The sequence below is a fragment of the Thermobia domestica genome, chromosome 5, assembly GCF_964235325.1.
Source record: "Thermobia domestica chromosome 5, izTheDome1.hap1.1, whole genome shotgun sequence".
In the NCBI taxonomy this organism is placed as follows: domain Eukaryota; kingdom Metazoa; phylum Arthropoda; class Insecta; order Zygentoma; family Lepismatidae; genus Thermobia; species Thermobia domestica.
In genome coordinates, this window is record NC_137458.1 from 39,919,077 (window position 1) to 39,934,065 (window position 14,989).

General features: G+C 38.7%; 1 protein-coding gene across 1 annotated transcript in view; it reads left to right on the plus strand.

The window, feature by feature from the left end:
• The first annotated feature begins 696 nt into the window (after positions 1-696).
• The window catches only part of LOC145685881 (uncharacterized), a 53,780-nt gene continuing 39,487 nt past the window's right edge, over positions 697-14,989 (plus strand). The window contains exon 1 of the mRNA XM_081758600.1: positions 697-1,220. Coding sequence (XP_081614726.1) covers positions 1,098-1,220 — 123 coding nt within the window. The 5' untranslated portion in view covers positions 697-1,097. The remainder of the gene's footprint in view (positions 1,221-14,989) is intronic.

The window sequence follows — 14,989 nt, forward strand, 5'->3', positions numbered from 1 at the left end:
ATCTACATGTGTGGAAAAGCTCGTAAACAAAAACCCAATTTTAAAAAAAGTGAAAAATTAACTTTTAAAACCTCGTATCCCATATAAAATGATGTAAAAGCAGATCGGTTTTTTTGCTCTCCTGAAAAGTTTGGGTTTGATGAGTTACGAAGTTTTGCACTTTCGCCGAATTATTGGAATAAAGCTCGTAGCAGATAATAAGAAAAAATAATTATTTTAAAGTTCTTTTTGGTAATGCTCTTTGAACATTCTCTCAACTGGTTAATATTGTTTTTAGCTAATCAAGAAGAAGAAGAAGTATATATTGAAATGTTATATGCATTTCAGTTGATAATCGCTACGAAAGCAACAGAAATTTGTTATCAGTGGTCACAAGACAGTTCATTGCTCTTCATCGTAAATTTACGCATTTTTGTGGCCGCTTTCACACCTTGACTTCTGGCAAGTTTTGCAATGTGTAATTTTACTGTTTTTTGTAAAAAAAAAAAAAAAAAAAAAAAAGTATAATATTTTCTCTAAAAGCCACTACAAAACTTTTTTTTTTCTTTCTTTCATCTTCCTTGAAGTGTCTACATATTTGTCGCTTAACCACAAGGCAGGCAGGAAGAATCTCCCTTACCTCATCATTTCCCGGTTGAACGCCGAATATTATTTTGTCCACGCACTGCTCTCACAATATGAAGGAAACCGCCAGCATGCTCATCGAATGCCGCATTTATGATGTACACAAGGCGAACAGCGAAAAAGAGCTGAAAGCGATCTCAACTCACGCAGTGTGCGTAGACACACTTGGTGGAAAAAGAATTGCCAGTGGAGTCGAAGGGTTTTGGAGGGGAGGAAAAGAAAGAAAGAAAAAAAATCGGAGCGACAAAGTGTGCCAGGATGTAAAAGAAAGGCCCCGACCGACCGACACAGGGTTTGTTTTGGTTGGTACGCGATTAGGCCTAACTACATTGTATGTGTCGGTGGATTCTCAAAGGTAGTGAGCGGTCGGCCACATGAAAAGCCAACCGTTGTTGGCTCGTTCGTGCCGACCAAGTGGTTAATGAGACGATTTGTCTGGCGGCGTGACGGTATGACAGGGGTGGAATAAGAACATGAAATTGCCTCACTGCTACATGTTATGCCTCGTGGCGTTGTATTTCGCGCTGGTGCATTACAAGTGGGCTCGATCCATGCCAACAGAGGGCAAGCAACAGAATATGGTGCACGAACCACAGGTATGTAATGTAAAAATTATTCTTCATTAAGTTTCTGCTTTACATAAAATACAAGATATTTATTTATTTACTTATTTTAGAAAAGATGCTGGCACAATTCAAAGCATAAAAAGTAAACGATTTTTTTTAAATGAAAAAACTCTGGTATACTTATGTAATACGCTCACATCACTATGATGATTAACGCGCGTGGCTCTTGTGCAGGTGGGCCCTTGTTCAGTTCCGAACGAGGGGACAGAATTCCCAGTTGTGAAGGTAGGTTTACTTGAGAAAATAATAAATTTAGAGGTGTTAAAAAGTGATAATGGGAATCGTTATGTTGGCCACATCCCATTCAGTTAAAAGGCGCCTGAACAGCTGCAAACCTTTTTCAGCTGTAACGATAGGGAATATAGATTGCATTATGTTGAATAAAACAAGTTGCGGAACTAGTACCTCCGCTCCGCATCCCCCGCAAACTAGAGACCCATGTGACAAACGAGTTCTGATCAGTTACCTGAGTTTTTTTTTTTTTTTAAAAATATTATTAGTTATTGAGGCATAATCATAAACCAATTACTGATATAAGTGAAAGATATCTTTTTCTAGATTTTATTAAAATTAGTCTATAAAGAATATATTTTGTGCTCAACTATAGCTAGACCAAGTTATTATGGTCTTGGATAAAGGGATGAAGAACAATTCTACCAAGACTATCAAAATTTTCGTCACCTGATTATGAGTTGTGTAGTTATAATGATATTTGTTGTTAAAGCATTTGATATAGGTGATTCTCGAACGAGTTTAATTACTGAATTTGGACCGGAGGCAGTGACGACGCACAAGGGAGAAAAGGGGGCATGCGCTCACCCGTTAGCGACGCTTTGCCCCGATTACTCTTCCAGACATGTATTGGATGTAGATAAAGTATAAAACTATCCTTTTCGGTATAATGAAATTTCTACTCTAAAAATAATCGCTCTGCCCCTCCTTCCTCCTTTGTTGTCATCACTGGGTGGAGGGAGATATAATTATTAAAATACAGCGAATCCTGGAAATACGAACTTAATCAGCTCCAAAACCCTAGGCTATGCTGCTACCACAATTATTTTCCTTTGATAATAATGGAAACTGGATTAATACAAGAAAACACATAGAGTGTAAAGAAAACCTGTGTGTTTATTTATTTATTGTTTTTACTAAAAATATGTTATTGAAAATTGGGGAATCCCTCATTATTGACTAATTTCAAATCCCAGTTATTCAAACTCTTCTAAATCCTCAGAAAAAAACTATATTCTTTCTTTTCTTCCTTACAAAAGTTGACATAATTAAAAAAAAATCCTAAAGGCAGCAATGTCGTCCTCATATTTGATTGACATGGGCTCCAGACAGTGGAAGTGATATGAAAAATTTCATAAATACTACACCACATTACGTCAAAATCAAATAATGTTTTACGAAAGTTATCATAGAATACTTTTGATTTTAGTTACATCCAACGAATGATTGTGAAACCTTAAAGAAAATGCACGACCCATTATTACACCAAAATCAAACATTTTTAACGAAAATTATGGTGGAATATATTTTGAAATTTAAGGGGAAAAAATGAAATCGTTCAGTTTAACGTGCAACGATTATGCGATTTAGGTTAAGGGAGACGGATTGATTAAGACAAGTGAATGATGATGGAATAATTGGTGGAATGAGAATGTGGGAGTATTCTGGCAAAACTCACGAACATAATGTTATCCACCACAAATTTACTTTGCCAGGAATTGAACCAGGAGCCCCATACACCATAGGCAAGCGCTCTACCACTGAGCAGCCATGCCTCCCGGAAAAAATTAATTCATCCCATACAAAAGGGCTAAATTTACTACGAGTTCTTGATTGATTTTAATCCCACGCACTGCGGATTACAGATAATATTCCACACACATACACACACACACACACACACATATATATATATATATATATATATATATATATATATATATATATATATATATATATATATATATATATATATATATATATCGGGTGTTTCAAAACAACGCCGACAACGTTTAGGAGGTGATTTCTGACAGAAAGATAAGACAAAAAATATAGACCAATCTGGGTGCAGAAATCTGTCATTTCGGAGTTATAAGCTGCCGAAAACACGAAAAAAATGAACTTTAAAGGATCATAGTTCCAATGCTGTGGGACAGACCGTAGTCGGGTCAAGACTTCACTAGGAACTAATATGTGCACTCTCCGAAAATACCCATTTCAGAATCTTGCAGTATTCACGCAGTAATTTTTAAAGAGAGAGTTTGGCTACGGACAGTACTCACCAACTGCCTCTATGAAAATTGTTGTGGAAGTACCGTGGGGTCTTAGGTATGGATGTTTAGATAGGGCACATACTCGTTCCTAAATGAAGTCTTGACCCGATTACGATATGTCCCACAATATTGGAGCTCTGGATCTTTAAAGTTCAATTTCTTCACGTTTTTAGCAGTCAATAACTCCGAAATGACGGATTTCTGCACGCAGGTTGGTCTATATTTCTTGTCTTATTTTTGTGTCAGGAATCACCTCCCAAACGTTGTCGGTGTTGTTTTGAAACATCATGTGCATAAACCGGATTAGCTTTAGAAAATTTATCGCGAATCTCTAAAAGAAATAAGGGAGGAAGGGGGTAAATCCACCGCTTTTTCTTTACTGATATCAACTCCGTGCAGATGGGATGATTGGATAATCTCAGAGAAATAGTACATCACGGAGCATTTTTTAAACGAAAATAATTATGGAATTTTTATTCCAGTGGGGTAAAGTTAATCTTTTATTCTTGGAACATTTTAGCCCTAAGCTGTGGGAATATTTACGATAATATACACTAAGTTTCGTCATAATTGAATTTATTTACGTGGTTTATGTTGGAGAATTATCTTCTATGTTTATGTTCAACCTTTAACCAGGAGTAGATTTTATTCCTTTATTTTTAATTGATTGCAACCCCAAACAATTGTTTTTTTTCCTGCATGTTGAAGGAAGGCCGTACCAAATTTCATTAAAATCGGATAAGTTTTCCGAGAGTTATCGTGGAACAGATGGGCAGACACACAAATCCCTATCGAGTCCAATGGTAGTAACTTCGCTATGCTTGCTTCAATTATTATTATCGTTGAAGACTTGAGAATTTTATACTCTATCTGAAATAGCATAAGCGGTCAGACCAACCAGCGGCAAGAAGTGGGGTGTACGTGAAGTATACAGAGTTCAAGAAGGAAGGAGCCACGTAAACAACATTGAGAAGTACTGCTATAGACCCTCATTGTTTATTTCACCGGGTTTTGGTTGGCTCCCCGAGTTTTTACCTTCTAGATCCGCCACTGATGCTAACACTACTCTATCTGAAATGTCTGTTCTTCGAACGAGAAGAAGAAGTTTATAGAGAGTGTTTGAATTTCTTCCCCCCTTAGGATATGAATAGATGATTTTTGACTTAAATGACATCAGCACTATCATTACTCTTCTCAGCGACTTCAGAAACTATGGATTGAACAATAATGTCAGTCGTTTTGCATTATTTTTACAAGTCACCCCTTCCCACCTCCACTCCTGACCTGTGGCGAATTACTTGGACTTAAACGACATGGGGGGGGGGGCACTATTCATCTTAGTTCCAAAACTTGGTTTTTGGTTATTTTTACACGTCACGCTTTCCCACCTCCATCCATACCGATAGAGGATGGTTCTAGTCTTAAATGGCACCGAGAATGTCACTACTCATCTCAGAAAACCGAAAAACTATGGATTGCACACTAATATCACTCATTTTCGATCATTTTTACACGTCACCCCTTCTTAACCCACCTCTCACCGTTATACTGATGGGGGATGAATTTGGACTTAAACGGCATCGGAAGTGTCGCTTTTCATCTCAGTGACCCCCAAAACTACGGATTTGACACTAATATCGGTCGTTTCCAATTATATTTACACGTCACACTCTTCCCACCTCAACCTCTCATCCCCTTACGCCGATGTGGGATACGTTTGGACTTAATCGGCATCAGGAGTGTCACTATTCACTTCAACGACCCCATAAACTATGGATTGGAACTATTATAGGTTGTTTTCGGATATGATTACATGTCTCCTGCTTTCCAGCCTCACTGATGCTGAAGGGAGATGAATTTGTACTTAAACGGCATGGAGAGGGTAACTGTTCATCTCAGCGATCTCGGAAACCATGGATTGGACACTAATATAAGTTGCTTTCGATTATTTTTACATGTCACCCTTTCACCTCTTACCAAAAATATGCTAAAAACTAAGTTAGACAGGGTCCACACATCTACCAAAAATCATTAAAATTGAATGTCAATCATTGTTACATTAATTTCTATTTATGTAGGTCTCTAATATAATATTTTGTACGTTGTTTATTGTTTTATTGTTATAACTAAAATAAAATGTTGAACTCCATGTTAAAAAAAATAACTCTTTTTCTGTCTCAATTATTGCTGGATCTGAAGCAGAAAGAGAAAATCGTCTTAGGAGGTAATAAGAATTCTTCCTTGGGCCTTAAACAGTTTCTTGCGCAGAAAGGATTATAATTAGATTTCTGGGCTTTCGGCATCTATTGTCATGTAACCCGTCACACATATAAGGGATGAGGTTTCTCGACGATCACACTGCTCGGGGAATTGGGGTGGGGGAGAAAGGAATGGGGAAGGAAGGAAGGAAGCAGTCAGGGACTATTATATTAGGTATAATCCCAGCATTGCAATGAGCAAAACCCAGGTAAAAACTCCATCAGGATGGCTGGCCTTATAAACCTGTTACACCTTTCCGACCGAGTGTCCCCAACGCCAATCGAACTCGGGATCGCTCGCACCAAACTACGCTACACGGGGCCACACTCTTGCTAAGAACGGGACTCTGAAAGTCATGATGCTTCTCAGACTTTGGATAGGCCACAAATTTTCAACCGAATGCTCCATGACGTTAGTGTGCAACTTCCCTTCTCAGTAAATTACACAGAGAGAGGAAGGAGCTGACAGGTAACATGACACTGAGAAACGACAGTGGTGACAGCAGCCAAAACAAGATCATTGACACCCAGAGTCGATGACTTTAGCATACACATTACTCGTGGATCCACGACTTCTCTTACATTCCCAATACTTGCTATTCTCAAATTTATTCCCTCCCCTCCTTTGCTTATCGTGTTCCTCTAGTTGTTTCTCAGGTTGTATATACAAGCGCATTCCTATTTTGATTAACCAATTGGAAATTATTGAGATATACAAACAGCAGCAGTAGCAGCAATAACAACAAAAAAAGAAAACAGATCTTAAGGGTCTTCACTACAGCGAAATTAAACTATCGCTAATTTTAGAGTTATTCTGTAATATCTTCAAAACAAATAAAAGTATTCGAAAAGCAGAAACGTAGTGAACTAAACAATACGATTTCGCATGTGATATCTTTACCACAATTAATCTATCTGCTTTTGGTACGCCGCTATTTACAGAACCCGCAAAATAATGCTAAATCTATCTACAGTTGCAAATCGAAAGCAGATAGATGAGTTGTGATAGCGGTATCACATGCAAAATCGTGTTGTCTAGTTCACTACGTTTCTGCTTTTCGAATATTTTTATTTGTTTTGAAGATATTACAGAAAAACTTAAAATTAGTGGTAGTTTAATTTCGCTGTAGTGAAGACCCTTAAGAAGATTGGTAGTAACAATCTAGATTGGATTGAATGACCTTCGAAAGCCATAGAATTATATAGTTAGAACTGGGGGAAAATTCCCAACAAAGAAAAGAATCCTAACTCATTTATCTTACATATCGAACACAAGAATCAAATATTCAATTTATTCTTCCCATCATCTCTTTACAGTTCATTATATAAAACTAAGAAACAAACGTGTGGTCTTTTTTTTTTTTTTTTTTTTTTTAACTTTCAGCAACTGCTATTTCTGGACATGCGTGTTCTTAAAGTCAATCAAGTTAGAATACCACCCGAGTTGAGAAGATTTTTATTTCTTGTCTTTTTATTGAACCAATGTGTGCCATTGTAATATCGTTCGTGACTTTTACACGAACCATAACACTGGTTATTACCCATAAATCACCATGGACTTTTAGAAATAGAAAGTAAAATGAGAATATGTCTGCTCTGAAAATAGAAAACAACCAATCTTCCGGTTATTCAATTCTCCTTGGAACGAAATTCGTAAACGTTATATATAGGCCTACGAATCCAAAGGAAGAAATTTTCCATAGAAACATCTAGGACAAAATCCTCAAAGCAACTGACCGGCATATCATATGAGATTCAAACAGTTTAAGTGTTTGACATCATCATCATCATCATCATCATCATCATCATCATCGATATTCGGTCATTGTTGGCAGGACACTTGCTGTAACTGAAAAGCTTCCATGTTCCACGGTATTCCGCTAACTTCTTCGTCTTCCCGTACAATTTCTCTGTTTTTATATCATTCATTAATTGTAATCTCCTTCGCCCTCTCCCTCTCTTTCCTGCTGCCATACCCTCTAGCACGTCCCTCACGATACAGTTCTTTCTTAGCCAACGTCGCAACCAGTTTCTTTTCTTCTTCCTAATAATATCTAAAATTGCTCTTTTCTCCCCTCACCATTTCTTAGACCCTCTCCTTCATTTTCCACTCGTCCCAGCTAATTCTCTCCATTCTTCTTCACATCCACATTTCGAAAGCTTCCAGTCGTTTTTAATCATTTTTCCGTATGCCCATTTTCCTGACCCATACAGTATAATACACTACACGAAGCATTTTATGAGTCTTTTTCTTAATTCTTAATTGAAGGTCCAACAAAACATACTTTTCTTCCTTCTAAGGGCTTCTTTCGCCATTCCTATCCTTCTTTTATTTCACGTTCACACTACAAATCGTCGCATGAGATCCAGAGGAACGTAACTCCAAAAATGCGGTTTTCGTTTTCTTCATATTGGGACATACTTTTGAAAGCCCCGCTTGGTGTAAATAGAACGTAACGCTATCTGTTCTCCTTGTCGATCATCTGTTGTAATGTAGTTCAATTACCATCTTATTAAAAACACATCTTTCTAAGAAAATAATATTTTTGTCATCTCGCTTGTAAACCTACTAAAATGGAGTTACTTTCCTCTTTTTCCCACGCGACGATATAATTGCTAATAACACTTCCCAGCTATCGAAAACTAGTTACCTGTTCTATTTTCTTCCCTCCTGTTTCTATGTTTGACACCGACCGCTTCATTCCAATCATCAGTAGCATACACAGGAATTTATTTCGGGAGGGGTCCAAACTCAATATGAGGTTATTTTATATTAAAATTCTTAAAATTGTCCCTAAAATTAGGCTAAATTTACACAAAAGTCGAAATTTCAGACGGGGTTCCGGACCCCCAGGACCCACCCTCTGCGTACGTCCCTGCCAATCACCATGGAGTTTGCCTTTCTCTGATTTATTTTCATTCCATATTCTTCACATCTCTTCCTCAAATTTCCTAACATTTTATAGATTTCCCCTGCAGATTCCGCAACAAGCGCCATATCATCTGCAAACCATATACATCTAATCATTCTACGTCCTACTGAAATGCCATCTTCATTTTGTGGACTCTTTTTCACTATCTCTTCTAGATAGGTAACAAATTTTGCTGACGACAGACAGCATCCCTGTCGAACTTCTCTTCCAATTACACTCTCCTTCGTCATTTTCTATCCTATTTTAACATTTGCTTGTTTATTCATATATAATTTTCTTATGAGTCTTCTATTTTTCCATTCCACCACTACCTTCTCTAGACCTTGTAACAACAAAATTCAATTCACGCGGTCAAAAACCTTTTCTAGATATAAATATTCCATACACCTCTTTTCCTTTTCTATAAACCTTTCACCGATCACTCATTTCCTAGGAGCAAGTACATCTGCGATGTTGTCACGCTGCTTTCTGATGTGCAGTAATGGATTTTGGACCACTATACCTTACTTTACGTTCCGACCTATAACTCAGCAACGGCGCAGAGTTACGAGCTGTACATTACAATGTGACCAACACAGAATTACACCTGCAAAATTTCAGCGCTTTACGGTATGTAGAAGTGGGACAGGATAAAACTTTCTCGTTTATCTCTCGTTAGCCGGGAAATTTCAAAGAAATCACACATGTGAAATTTACTCAGAAACCATTGATTTGCGACGCCCAGTTCATAAAGGTGAAAATGTTGCAAAGTACTGGTACTTGCAAGGGATCCACCGAATTACCAGTCACCCTATATATATATATATATATATATATATATATATATATATATATATATATATATATATATATATATATATAATATGCTAATTTAATCACGTGTTCTCAATTACTAGTGAAGTCTGCAAGTCTGTCTATACAGAATTTGATCAGTCTCTCTCCCCTTTCATTTTTTTTTCGCCTGAACCATATTTGCCTACGACACTACCTTTCTATTTTCTCCCACTGCTGCATTGAAATCTCCCGTTATAATTACACAATCGCCCCTCTTCTTCCTATCTATTATTTCTTCTACTTTTTCATAATTTTTCTCTGTTTGTTCAATTGAATGTCAGTGTATATGTCTGTGTCACTACTAGATCCTTCTCTTTTCCTTTAAGTCTTAACATTGTAACTCTATCATCAACAAATTCTAATTTCATTACCTTCTCCTTTAAGCACTTTCAAGAATTATTCCTACACCATTATGACGCGCTTCTCATTACCTGAGTAAAACATTCTATATCCTTCGCTGTTCAACACCTCATTACCTTCCCATCTAATTTCACGAACTCCTACCAAATCTAGATTATTTTGATTCATTTCCTCTTTAAGATTTTCTAATTTCCCTCCCTGTAACATGGTACGTACGATCTTAAACCTTTGGTCTTGCAGGGGTGCCCACAAAGGGGGGCTATGACGCAAACTGCGTCATTGAAATATTTGGGGGGTAAAAATCTATATAAATATGTTTGAGGAGATGTAAAAATTAATCGAAAAGAAGATTTTTTCATGGAAGAACACCTACGGATAGACAATTGGGGGGTGCGTCATGGACATAGGGGGGTGCCTCATTGACATAAGGGGGGGGTGGGCACCACTGGGTCTTGTGCTACGAAATTTAGTTTAAAAATAGTTTTTTCTGTCTAATTAAAAAAAACATCCTTGCTTAGTTTAACGTCCCATGTTTATGCACCGAGGCTAAAGGAGACAGTGATAATGAGATGGACGATAATGGTAGAATGAAGAAGTGGTAGGAAACGAGAGAACTCCGAGAACACCCACGCTCATGATGTTTGTCCACCACAAAGGACAGGGACCTCAGGCACCAGATATAAAAGTAACGAACTAATCATAGAAGTAACAAGTATGTGTTTTGTAAAAAATCATAAAGGGATTGTAAAGGGCCTGCCGCCAGTAAAACACTATCTACCGAATCCTACGGTTAGACCACAGCCCAGCAGAGTCCAACCCAATCCAAGAAACTCTGGCGAACCCTAGGGGCTTGATCATTCTCGACCCTGCCTACCTTATTGTTCAGTGGTTATTGCCTTCCACGTAGAAGTATCGCGAGCACGTCAAGATACTCGTATCTCATTCAGGATCCAACGGTACCTGTTAATTCACCATTGGGGTTTGATGCTAGACTCTTATTCCGGGCCCATCCCTCCCTTCTACTGGGATTGGAAACCTTTTCAGATACTTGGGATCGATGCCTTTTCCCAGTAGCCGTTCAAGCTACTCTCCAAACAGTAGGCTGATATCCTCCCTGGCAGGATCGTCCCAGCAATATGAAACTTTCTCTACTGTAATTACGGTAGAGGTACACCGTACATTACCAGAGCCAATGACTGATGTAGACACCTTTTAAAGATTTGGTCATTTGGCAATAGTGAATTCCCCTGGCAGATTAGTCCAATCAGTACAGGACTTCTCCACTTTACGTCTTGAGGTACCACGTACACGTTGTACCTCAGCTACCTTTCGTACCCAATGATACGTATAAGCCATCATTTGGAAGGAACCAGCACACCCTTCGTCGGTAGGGTGGTCCAATCAATACGGGACTTCCTCTATTTACGGTAGAGGTAAAACGAAACCGGACTCTTATCGCTGATGTAGGCTGTCTACCTATAAAGACATGGCCATTTGGTAGCGGTGGCTCCCCCGGTAGGGTCATGAGTAGGGCAACCATAAAGCATAAACAGCAGTAAAAGCATAATTGAATTTTTCACCTATGGCTGCTATCATATCTGTGATTTTGACCGTTTTACATATCCAAATTTGCTAATTTTATAAGCATAATAAAGCATAATTTACAAAAATAAAGCATAAATCAGAATGCTTAATGCTTTTCTTTCCAGAACCTGTATATGTGTACATCAAAGAAAAAATATGTTAATATATTTTGTGCCAAAGAAAAAAATGCTCAACAAAGGCTGTTATCAATGCTACAAACAATGGAAATCAACTACCAATTGCCTTTACGCGTAACAATGAGAAGTTCGAATTCCTCCTCTCTTCGCACCTTCCACTCAAAAGTATTTCCCCCCTCACTTTGTGTTAAGACGCAGGCAAGGCTGGTGGTACTTATTCCAAGATGTCAAAATCAAGGGTTTATGCAATCTTAGAGAGTAAGAGAATTCTCAACTGACCATTTCAAAGTACAAGGTGGTAATCTACTTTATGCTCTATGTTTTGAATTCATTAAATATGGGAAGTGTACTGTGCAGCTACATGTTTCTTCTTGGAAACATCGCTTAAGGAAAACTACACAAAATAATGTAGTATTTTCTTATGTAATTTTAGTGGAAAAAATTAAGTTTCATATACATTTTAATAGAAATGCTTAAAAATGAAGTATAATTCAAGGAACAGCATATTAAGGCATAATTTAGGGAAAAGCATAATAAAGTATAATGTAAGGAAAAATAAAGCATAATATACATCTGTATAAAGCATAAAGTTGGTTGCCCTAGTCATGAGTCTGCACCCAGTTAAATAAAGGAAACCCTGGGACAAAGATGACCTCACTACCTCTCTTACTCTTGAGATATGAGAATGTGTTAGGATCAGTGTTGCCAGATCTACTGATTTTGCAGGAGATCTCCTGCTTTTTCTACGTTCTTCTGATCTACTGCGAAAGAAAATTAAAAGTGAACAATCTCCTGCTTTTTCCTTACTTCGAAAAGTTAAAGAAATATATTATTATTAATGTTGAATTTTCAATGTTTCCTCACATAAAAAGACGAAATTTCTCTGTTATAATACACAAAGCTCTGTAGAGCATATAGTTATAGAGCTTTACTGTATATAATATGAATCCAAAGAATACAACTGTACGTCATCTTCTATATGCATTATGGTTAGCGTTTTTATGACTTTCTGGAAGATTTACAAGTAAGTGTTGTTTAGATTGGAACTTGGGTTGGAAGAGTGGCTTAGATCGTTTCTCCACGATCATCAGCAAGAAATCTTCTTACGCTACGATCACATGTGACTGCACAACACAGCTACGTTATCGCTACGTGCATGAAAAGACATTTTCCCACTCCACTTTGCTCTTTCACTACGGTTTACTTCACATATGTGTGTATCAAATAATATTAACATAAATCGGGACTTTTCCTTTTCATTTGCTCAACGTAGTTCATCGGAAATGAATTCTGGACTGCTTGTTTTGACTACTGTCCCCTTAATAATGGCAAATTTTATTGCCTCCCCTCCGGATTTACATTCAAACACCACCAATGTATGTGTCTACTACTTTCTCCTGTTTTTTGTCTTCGAATCTCCTGCTTTTCCAACTGGCTGGTCTGGCAACACTGGTTAGGATATTAATCCTATCCCTGACCCAAGAGCACTCTCTAAACGCTCCTCGAGGGCAGTAACACATCATTCTCCCGGTAGGGCGTGGATCCGCCCCACTGGGCGCACCACTAACCCTCTTCCATACTTATTGGGGCTCCACGTAGTTTTGTATCCCAAACCCATTTCGGAGGATATCCGAAGCTGCACCTCCTCCTATAGAGACGGCAATTCACATAATTGTTCTGCCTACCTTGATGAGGCCCTGACGAGATCGTACGTACTCTTCCGGATCCGATGGTATAGTTTAGTCATCATTTTGGAGATCCTGCCGCAGTCGTCCTTCCACGGTAGATTGTTATCCGGCTAATGTACATTGTTCATAAATGAAACAGCATTAGATCAAGATCAGCCTTACCGGACATAACGAGAGGAACGTGCTTCCATGTGCTTCCCGAGTTCCGTTCTCCCCCTCCAGCTTTGAACCTTCACAATGCATGCAGCCCAGACCTGGGCCAGAAGGGTTCCTCCGCTTTTCGTAGCACGGGCGTGGGACTGGCTATGGGAAGATTAACAATTTAACAGTCAGTATTTAACTGTGTAATCGATCGATATGATGCCACGCTAGAAATTTTACAATTTTTGGGTAGTAAAATACATCGCTCGTATCTTGGAGAAAGACGTGGGAATTTATACAACCAAGAAAAATGATCGGATACTGGGTAATGGGTAGCAGCGGGTACGGTAATGGGAAGCAAGTCAACTACTTCCATGCTATAGAAACGTTCCCAGTCTATACACTAGATATTACCCAAGGGACATAAACACATCTAATGGCTTCTCAGACGCAGAAAGTTGTATATAAATAGCGTATTTGTCACGTTCGAAAAGTAGTGCAATACCCAACGACGGAGGCGCAATATTTATAATAACTGTATAATTTGACGAAGATTCCGCAAATTATACATCAATCTCTTCAAGACATGTAAGAACGAACATTTACTGTCGTATTCATACTATAAAAATACAAGAAGTGTAACCTGGAACAACAAATACACAAAACCTTGTCTAGAGAAGCATCTTTTACAGAGGTTGTTCAGCCTATGTTTGACCGATTTCGTTCCTTCCCCCTCCAGGGCAGAATGGACTCACCCGACCTGGCTCGTGGCGTCCGGCAGTGTTGTACAGTGGCTTACTGGGAACGGAGTTGTTTTTTCCGCGCGGACGACAATAACGCACAAAACAGAACCATTGTTATGAGTGTTGTGTTAAATTTGTTTCCAAGTGTGTGGGTTTTCGCTCTGTGACCAAAATGCCGCCCAAACTAAGCCGGTTTTGGGAAGGCTATGTTGCGGCTCTTTATGACGCCCACTTTAGTGTTTCTGGCATTAGAAAACAGTGCAAGAAGAATGGTTGCAACGTCAGTTTAAGTGGAATAAAAAAGTTATTAAAAAGTACAATTGCAACGAAGCTCCACCATTTGGATCACCAACGAAGTTGCCTAGGAAGCGGGAATGCACCAAGGCCACCTCCACCATGCAGAGGAAACTCCGCAAAATGGCAATGCAAGAAGATCCGCCAACACAAAGGTGTATGGCTAATCGTCTTGACGTGTGTTTGGGGACTGTGAGCCGGACGTTACACCATCAACTCAAGCTGGAAAAAGTCGTGAAAGCTCGCGGCCATCTTCTCACGAATGCCCACCAAAAGGAAAGAAAATGATGTAACGCCCGGAAGCTGTACGAACGGGATCTGGCAAAACAAAGGTGGATGTACATCGTAACGCTCGATGAAGCATGGATTTACCTTTCCGACTGCGGCAAACCGAGAGGCATCATGTACCGAGAGAAAGGCGCCGAGAACTTCAGAAGGTGGGTCCTTGTCTGTAAAGAATCCTTCCCGAAAGGGTTCATGGT